The sequence below is a fragment of the Penicillium macrosclerotiorum genome (assembly GCF_028827735.1).
Source record: "Penicillium macrosclerotiorum strain IBT 26536 chromosome Unknown utg000001l_segment0_segment0, whole genome shotgun sequence".
NCBI lineage: Eukaryota > Fungi > Ascomycota > Eurotiomycetes > Eurotiales > Aspergillaceae > Penicillium > Penicillium macrosclerotiorum.
In genome coordinates, this window is record NW_026643081.1 from 3,306,058 (window position 1) to 3,315,214 (window position 9,157).

The window sequence follows — 9,157 nt, forward strand, 5'->3', positions numbered from 1 at the left end:
GGGCCCGTTGGTGGTTCTGGGACGGTCGCGTCCACGGTGACAGCGGGGAGTTGGGTAGGATGTGCAGTAGCGCGTGGGTGAACTTCCGGAGATTTCTACGTCCAGTGTTTGCTTTGCTACTTGTTTGAGTTCATCCCGTCTTCTCTTCGGTCCCATCAAGACTCAATTCTCAGGATGTGGCGCACTAGAGTTTCTCCATTCTTGCGATCTGACGGCCGCCGGGGAGACGATCCAGATGAACCCGATGAACCGAACCTGCAGATAGAACTTACAGGACGGGTCGGACCACCCAGAAGAAAATATCCAAGGGGCACTGTCCGTCTAGAAATCTTCATAGATTACTTCGGGTCCTGATGGGGACTGTGAAGGCGTAAATGTGGTAGATCAGAAAGACTGCAAGGGCGGTGGATCGGGAGAATCGATAGCCCACAATAGTCCACCCTTGGGATCTGTCGACATAATCAATTGGCATTTTGCTATTGACGTGCTTCATGGGGGTGAGCAGGCACTGGGTACGTCCATAATAAATTATCTGTAATTATGTATCTGGTTCTAGTGGCTGTGTCTTGAGGCGCGTTCTTCTTGTTTGTTGTTTGCCAAACCGGAGTTGGAGGTGGTTGTAATTGACATGTGACTTGGTCGGCTTGCGTGAACTTAGTCGGCACGTCCGTAACTTCTTCCGATTCTCTCGAATCCTATGTACCAATCCCAGAAATACTAGATCCATTCTTTTCGGCAGGCCTGTCAATTGTCAGCTTATCCACACAGACCCTACTGCCCTCCTCTTCAAGGTGGGCCAAGCTGCAGCTCATCTATGTGATCGACTGCTCGTACCCGCTCCGGGGATCCCTGGACTGTGGATCGACGTGGCCCCGGCTTCCGCGGTTGGACAGTGGACCTGACACCTCACATCCAGACATCGTTTACACTTTGACGAGAGAGGGGTGACCCAACTCATCGGGTCATAGGTTGACTGGCTTACTGAAGTGCTGGGGAGGGGAAGATGCCCCTTGCGTGTGTATTGAATGAAGAAGCAACGGGCGAGGGAAGGAGGCGCTTGCAGACGCTCTCAGCCCTGCATTGCCCGACACTGAACTGTCGCCATGCGAGAACTGGTTACACAACCATAGGCACAGTGTACGGAGTTCATCGTTGGCCTGCGGCGGCCCTCGAGGCGGATCCAATCATGACCTGCAGTCAGGGGCGGGCCCAGGCGAAATCGAAATGGTTTGCCAATCCCCACCAGCTGCTGTGTCATATTGCAAATTGTGGAGTTTGTGGAATTCCAATCGGTATACGAGTACATACATTCACTGTACATACAGAGTGCTCCACACAAGCATCCACGATGTATGGATACTGATGACTCCGAGATCCCGAACCACGATGTACCCAGCGTCGCACCAGGAAACTCCATGGACAACTGGAATCGAGCTGGTCCAGATCCAGTAGGGCGGTGGATTCTGGCGTGTTTGGAGAACTGAGCCGAGCAAACGCATTCCTTTGATGATCCTGCATTGGAACCCCGGTCGTCGTACTAATGATTTTAGCTTCAACCGTATCTGTGCCCTTTCCAGGTTATCTGCTTTCCGAAGGCGGGCCAAGTCGATGTACACACCCTCCTGCGTCTGGATCGACGAGAACAGGATCGGCCTTTGCCCCCCCTCCCCCCCCCACCTTCGGAGAGAAGATAGCTCAACTCTAGAATGACTTTGCTGGCTTTTAAAAACCGGGATTCCCTCCGTCTAAGGGTTTCGGTTCCTGGTTGCCTCGTCTCAGCTGGTCATCCAGTCCATTCTTTTGCTGGCTTCCAGCTTCCATTGACCCACAGACTGCCCATGCGTGATCGCACTGTACATAGTGGCTTGTCTTGTACATAGTACCTGTCATTCTGGGCCAGTTCTGGTCTCGCCTATATGTCCTGTGGCCTCAGTCGCTTCTTTTGTCCTCTCGAATAGGTGAGCTGGATTCCCAAACTATGACATTCAAAATGGGACATCTGACACCGAACACAGCCTTTACTTTACATGAACTGCCAATACTCAGACTCCCCTCATGAAAACCATCAGCCCGATTGCCAACGCAGCCAATTGATGCCCCTATGCATCATTGGGATTTAGTATATGATAGTGCCGTTGCACCGAGTCCCATTGTTCCGACGTATCGCCCAGATCCGCCTTCCAAACGTAAACTTTCCAACATGCCCTCATCAGTGTCTGGAACCGCAGACTCGGCCCCGTCGCGAGCGCTCATCCCCTCACGACCTCAAGTCTCTCCTCCAAGACCGCAAGCTCGCTCAGCTGGCATGGCGGAACGACCAGGTAGAAATGAAAATCTATCCGATCTTGTCCGCTTTTTTCAAACACAGAATGCGCCGGCACCTGTTTCCTCACCAATACCCACTCCTGCATCTCCGGATAATACCACCGCCCTGCCTATTGTCACAGAGTCTAAGGAGCCCATGGAACCTATGGAACCGAAGGGATTGAGCAAAGAAACGAAGCCTTTACACCGGCGACTGTTACATTTTACCCAGCGCCAGAAGAAGGAACCAACATCACGCTCTAAACTCGACGAAAAGCAACGGCAAATCGAGGCCCTTCAAAGAGAAGGGTATCTTCTTCCTAATTCGAAACCGAGGAGCACGCATTCATCCAAGACAAGTATCAGTTCAAAGAGCAGCCTGGAACGGACATTTTCCAGATCGAAAAGACAAGATGTCGAAACCATAGGCCAACCATGGTTGGAAAGCGACTTGAAAAAACTATCCAATGGGTCAAAACAACGCCTGGCCTCGCTCGACTTGAGCGACTTTGGCTCTATGGTCGATGTTGCTGTCTCGCTATCTTCTACATTTGACGATGCATCCCAGCCCACACATCGCCCGCCTCCCTCGAATATCCAGGTCTCTCCCAGTGATCAAAAGACTGGCTCAGAAGCCATATCTGCTCTTCCACCGTCGAAATCTTCCACAGACTCCGTGTCTCAAAGCAATCGACCAACATCACCTGCAATTGATGGAAAGGTCAGCAACCCAAGAGGAGATCATGCTCGGCAGTCTTCAAGCTCTAGTAACTTGAGCGTGCGGATTGTTGAATCCGACGTCAAGTTTACGGAAAAATTGCTTGATGTGAAGCTGGCCGGCACGAGAACAATAGCGATGTCCGACGAGTCGATCAAGCACGACGCAAGGCCGGCCCAGGTTGCGGACCAGCAAACACAGACACGAGCCTGCTCATCATCTAGTTCCAACGGGACGGCGCCTGCGCAGCCTTCTCTAAAGCTCTTCCCTGATGTTGCTCCGCCACGGATCTCGAGCAAAGGTGGTTGGAGAATTTCATCCGTGCCTCAATATCAACGACTGTCCAACTCACCTTCGATAACTGGCACTGATGCTCCAGTTGAAACATTGGAAACAGTCAAGCCAGCAGGTGGGAAGCAGAAGCTATCTGAAACTCATGCTATAGTTTCGCCTCAAGATGCTCAAGAACCTTGCTATTCTGGGGCCCCTGCTACTCCTGCTGTCTCCACTAAATTAGTCTCCGTGGAGCCTACGACAAAATCCAAGGCGAGTGCAAAATGTCAGACAAAATCTCGGCCACCATCCCTCGCAATGGGTACACTCCAAGCATTCCCTCTTCCGGCACCAACAAGGCCCCTGCCATCGATCCCGAAGCCCGGCCGACCGCCTCCCGCAGCCCCAGATGCCGACTCTCTTTCTACTATTCGCCCAGTACGCTCAGCCCTCAAAGCTGCTGACCTGCAGTCTTCCCAGCCCTCTCCTATCACCGAGCATCCTCATGAACTAGAAGATCGGCCTGCAACTGCCCTCGGCTATGTAAGGGAGGCAGAGTCTGAAGCAGATCATGACAGCGACATGTCAATTCATATTCAAGAGCGGCCAAAATCAACATCACCAGAGCAGAATACTCCTCGGCGACGGGCTTCGAGTCTTCGTATTCCTCGCATGCAGGATCTGCCAGAGAATTCTTTTGGACCTGACGACAGTATCCAAGAAGGACAGCCATTGGCTGATTCTCCTGTTCTGGGGCAAGTGACCCCGACCAAGCCGCATGGAAAGCGTGATTCGCGGAAAGAATTACAGATCAATTCTCGAGTTGATCGAAAGAATCTCCCATTTGGGCTCCCGTCGCCTCCCCCGACTGCCGCACTTCCTTCGGATCCCCCCTCGCATCCACTCGCTGAGCGCTCTCATGGTCACCGTAACTTTACTGCTCCTGTAGGGGCAGGAAGCCATCTGCTCAAAGGTGTTGAGCCCTCACTTGTGTCGTCTCATCGAAGCTCCATGGTATCTCGGAGCAACAGCTCCGGGAGCAGTCTGCGCCATGAAAGTATTCCCGAGTCATACGAACCAGACCGCTGCGAATCTCCTCTTCCATCTTCCGACGATGAAGGCTTTGGTCCGGTAGCCAATACTCAACGCCCACGCCATCATGTTGAAAAACACACGAAGCGAGTTCACCCGCTTCACCAAGGCTATGAAACTGTCGCTGCTCGCCCGAGCCATGGCCGTCTGCGCTATCCACACAACGCTCGATCCCAAACACCACAGGGCCGTAGTAGTCATAGCCTGGAAATCCCTACGTCCCCTCAGTCGACGTACTCTCAGTCCACTTACCGCTCGCGAGAATCACATAGCAATTATCGTTCTCAGTCAGGAGCGAACCATATGGCTCATTACTTGGAGGATCGCGTACTGAATCTGGAGCGCCAGAACCAAATTCTCCAGGCGGCTCTAATGGCGGCTCTTAACGCTGGCGGTAAGAGTCCCTTTGGAGACTTGAATGGGTCGCCAATTGCCTCAGGTTTTCCCGGCCCAGGCCATGCCAACCCCTATCACAATCGCTTTACGTCGCGCCCTGATAGCTGGGTGAGTTCTTCGCGCAGCAGTGAGCATGATGGGTTCGAAATACCCGGCGAGCATCGGGAGAATCGGGAGCATCGTGATCATCGCCCCAGCGTTCGCCAGCTAGATAATATGATCGAAGACATCGAGGGCGGGTGGATGTCGGACAAGTCGAATTTAAGTGGAGCTCGCATAGCGAGAACCCGCTGATACACTCAATCATTCCTTTACGTTATCCTTCTATTCTTGGGTTTGACACTCCTGGATCTCCCCTTCATGACTGACCACGATACATTGATTCAATCTTTCATCTGATGTTGATGATGCTCTCTCTACCTCTCTTTTTTTTCTACGATGATACCTCTTCTCTTTGGAATACAATGTTGCTTTTATTTTGGTCTTGAACACGTTAGACATTCGGCTTCAAAGCTATATACCCAATAATAATGTAATAATTCTATCATGCAATGAACATGATTTCAAACGGAAAGATGCAAGACAGTCTCATTAACGTCTTAAACTGAAGGGCAAACATTAGTTAGTTAACTCCTTAGCCATGTTATATGATTAGTCATCTGTGTTTGGCTCAAGTTCGAAAAGAACATTTAAAGTTCGAGCTTCAGGTCGCGTTTTCTTGGCTGGGAAAAGAAAGAGGGATCAGCTCTGTGTGACGCCCCGGATGCAGAGACCTGTCAAGGTCTAGCTTTCTGTTCTCATGTGCTATGAGCCACGAGTCTCACCGTGTCCTGTTGAACCAGCTGTGTCTCCCAACTCCGCCTCCCCACCGCCTGCGCCCACCTGTTCACAACAACATTCCCCAGCATGGCCAACCCCCCACAGGTAAGCGCGAAGATTTTGTCAATTCGGCATCCTACTGACCTTGTATGGAAGCAACGTACACAGCAAGTGCCTCACCATGTCACCGCGCTCCTTTCTCATCTCACCTCCCGCCCCGGAGTCCAGTCCACCCTGATTCTCTCGCGCAAAGACGGCTCCATCATCCAAAGCACCGGGCAGCTCGCTGCTCAGGAGACCAATAGCGCATCTCGTGCTGTACCACCCGCAGCTTCCGCTACAACCGATCCGAATCCGCTTGCCCAGCCTTCAGAGGCGCCCCCAGCCTCACCGGCGGCCTCAACCCCATATCAACCCTCCCAGGCCGAGACCCTAGCAGCGCATATCTTTAATTTTGTGTCAAGTGCCTCTGTGCTTGGAGTCTCATTGTCCCGGCCGATGACATCTTCAGCCAGCAATGAGCACAGCTCGACCACTTTAGACGGGGAGTATGAGTCCTACAGGAATGGAACGGGCACCAGCACCCCGCGGGAAAAGTATCAGGACGCAGAGACTGGGGACCGCGAGGAAGATGACGAGGTGAAGCTATTGCGCATGCGTACGCGAAAACATGAAATTGTCGTTGTGCCTGACCGCAAATACCTTCTCTGCGTAGTCCATGATACCGCAAGCGCGAATGCTGGTTCGATGACAGGGACTCGCTCATCGCGATAAATAGATGTTTCTCTGTTCTATTTCCTCATCTTTCTCCCTTTGTATGTGTTAACTGATGTCCTGGTGGCTGGTTTACTTCTGGATCATTCTTTTTTTGTGTCTTTTACTTTCTCTTGTTTCCTTTACATTTTCTTATTGTTCATTGTTATCTCATTGCGGGGCCTTGGGTTTGGAGTGTTCATACCGCATATACCCGATCGAAGCATGATTTTCACATTAGTTCAGAGCCTGATCGACGTCGATGTTGTGTATAGTGATGTTGCTATCACCTCTGGTTTCAAACTTCCAGTGTTAATAAATACGTCGCAGCTACCTTCTCTCCGTCCCCTACGGTACGACATGATTATGGAGTACACTTGATATAAATTAATTCCTAGGCACGCATCTTTTAGTTTCTGTTCTCAGTCAAATAAGGGCAGTCGGAACTCGGCCCGAGCCTATCAGAGCGAGACCCAGCCTGGGGAGGCATCGCAGCGGCCTGTCGCTTGTTTGAACGCTATCTATTGAAGAGTTCAAGTGAATGGGAACCTCTCCCCCGATCAAACCATTACATGGATCTGTTCATGGACAGTCCTATCCTATCTTGGCACCTCCACAGGAGATCATTACGTGTATAGGAACTCAAGCGTTGCTTGTCGGGCGGGGTAGATCCGATATCAATTTCCGCTTCAACCCCTCCCCCTTAGAGGGGACACGTACATATTCTAACCTCCCCCGGTCAATTCCTCAATACCTCCATATCTCTACAGGATGGCTTCTGCTTTCGATGTGACCAAGGCCCGTGCTCAATTCCCGGCGTTGCAGGGGGAGCAGGTGTATATGGATAATGCAGGTAGGTATTTGTTTAGCAGCCCCCGAATATGAAACAAGCCCCGTTCCCGACCTGCAACCACGATCGAATTTACATACTTGCTAACCGTATGTATAGGAGGAAGTCAAGTTCTGGGGACCGTGGCAGATTCGTCAGTTGTGATTATCATTCCCTCTTATCCATGCTCACACGTTAGTTATAGGATCCGATCATACTTGCTGAACACCAACGTTCAGCTTGGAGCAACGTACCCAGTCGCCCGAACATCGACGGCGGCACAAGCAGATGCGTATAAGGCCGCGGCGAGTTTCATCAATGCGAAGCCAGAAGAGGTGATTGTTCTTCTACTCTCCACCGTCCTCGACGGCGGCTACTCTTGCTGCTCATCAACGAGTCTACTGCAAGAAAAACAAGAAAAGGGAGAGAGGAATTGTTCTGATATTTTTCTCCATGACTAGATCAACATTGGCATATCAACAACTCAGCTCCTCCATAACCTTTCCACAGCTCTCCAGTTCGCGCCGGGAGATGAACTAGTGGTATCCAAGCTCAACCATGAAGCCAACAGCGCGCCTTGGGTCCGGGTTGCCGAGCGTCTGGGCCTAACGGTGAAGTGGTGGGCATCCTCAGATCCCACAAATCCCACTTGTGATGTCACGGAACTGAAGACGCTATTGTCAGCGAAGACCAGGCTGGTGGCCTGTCCGCATGCTTCAAACATCACCGGCACCATCAGTCCCATTCGGGCCATCGCTGATGCCGTTCACTCCTTCCCTCGGGTGAGTATCCACCAGGCCATTTACGGATGAGCTTTGATCGGAGGACAGTCAATAGATGATGCTGATCTTATAGCCAAGGCCCTGCTCTGCGTCGATGGCGTGGCTCTTGCACCTCATCGCCAAGTGGACGTAAAAGCCCTCGGAGCTGACTTCTACGTAAGGAAAGCGCCTCTTGGGCCGCTCCTCCTCCCCTTGAGAGGCCATGGTGACTCATTATGATGCTCTTTGCTGAAACATTCTCTGCAACCTTCCAGGCATTTTCTTGGTACAAGGTGTACGGTCCCCATGTGGCCCAGCTCTATGCATCGGCGCATGTGCACGACCAAATTGACTCACTGGCGCATTTCTTTAAGCCCACCGATACGCTAGACCTCAAGCTCAACCTCGCGTCGGCCAATTACGAACTGACTCAGAGTCTTCCGGCCGTCGTCGCGTATTTCGGGGTCAACGCAAGTGCGACGTGGGTCGAGATGGCCAGGCACGAGGAGCGCCTACAGCAGATCTTGCTCCAATTCCTGACGTCAGACGACCGGATCACGATCATTGGGGAGCCCTCACCTCGTCAAGATCTCCGGGTGCCAGTCATCAGCTTCGTGGTCCGTGGTGTGAGGAGCCAGCAGGTGGTGGAGGCAGTCGAACGTCGGTCCCAGTATGGGTTCCGGAGTGGCCACATGTACAGTCACCGACTGCTCCGGGAAGTATGTGACCTGGCCGATGTGGAGGACGGGGTGGTCCGGGTGAGCTTCTTGCATTACAACACTGGTAGGTCGCCGTCGATGGTTCCGGTCCTCTCCCTGACTTCATCGACGAGGTGCTAACCAGGCAACCAGAGGCGGAGGTGCAAGGACTCGTGACCGTCCTCCAGGCGGTGTTAGTGGAAATCCTCTAATTCCCGAGTTTCCATGGATGCAGTAGGCCCTCGTGGCGTACCAATGGTACCATAATTATCTAGTGTCATAGTTCCATAGTCCCGGAGGTCTTCTCCTCTTGTCCCGCTGTCGGGGCCCGGGGATCGCGGGTGGGTTGTATAATGACTCATCCGTCCGGCGGCAATTGGTAGAACATTGAATGCTACTGTAGTTCCCTTCGGGGGACTGAATGACCATCTCCGCTGACGAATTCTCTGTGTATCTCTGGCAACGGGAGCCTTTTTCCCGGTCAGCTCTTTTCTATCAGGGAGACTACCTTATC

At 52.2% G+C, this 9,157-nt stretch overlaps 3 protein-coding genes across 3 annotated transcripts; all 3 read left to right on the plus strand.

Annotated features, from left to right (window-relative positions):
* Window positions 1-2,101: 2,101 nt before the first annotated feature.
* On the plus strand, window positions 2,102-5,077 carry N7462_001126 (uncharacterized protein; the record flags this gene model as incomplete). Its single annotated transcript, XM_057072852.1, has 1 exon — window positions 2,102-5,077. One exon carries the CDS (start codon window positions 2,102-2,104, stop codon window positions 5,075-5,077), a length of 2,976 nt encoding a protein of 991 aa, XP_056939382.1.
* Window positions 5,078-5,689: 612 nt separating this feature from the next.
* On the plus strand, window positions 5,690-6,376 carry N7462_001127 (uncharacterized protein; the record flags this gene model as incomplete). The annotated part of the gene is made up of 2 exons (XM_057072853.1): window positions 5,690-5,707; window positions 5,759-6,376. 2 exons carry the CDS (start codon window positions 5,690-5,692, stop codon window positions 6,374-6,376), a joined length of 636 nt encoding a protein of 211 aa, XP_056939383.1.
* A 750-nt stretch (window positions 6,377-7,126) lies between these two features.
* N7462_001128 (putative aminotransferase) lies at window positions 7,127-8,855 on the plus strand (the record flags this gene model as incomplete). The annotated part of the gene is made up of 7 exons (XM_057072854.1): window positions 7,127-7,208; window positions 7,305-7,338; window positions 7,390-7,519; window positions 7,646-7,966; window positions 8,015-8,122; window positions 8,221-8,728; window positions 8,797-8,855. The coding sequence occupies 7 exons, from the start codon at window positions 7,127-7,129 to the stop codon at window positions 8,853-8,855; spliced, it is 1,242 nt and encodes a 413-aa protein (XP_056939384.1).
* Between the last annotated feature and the right edge of the window lie 302 nt (window positions 8,856-9,157).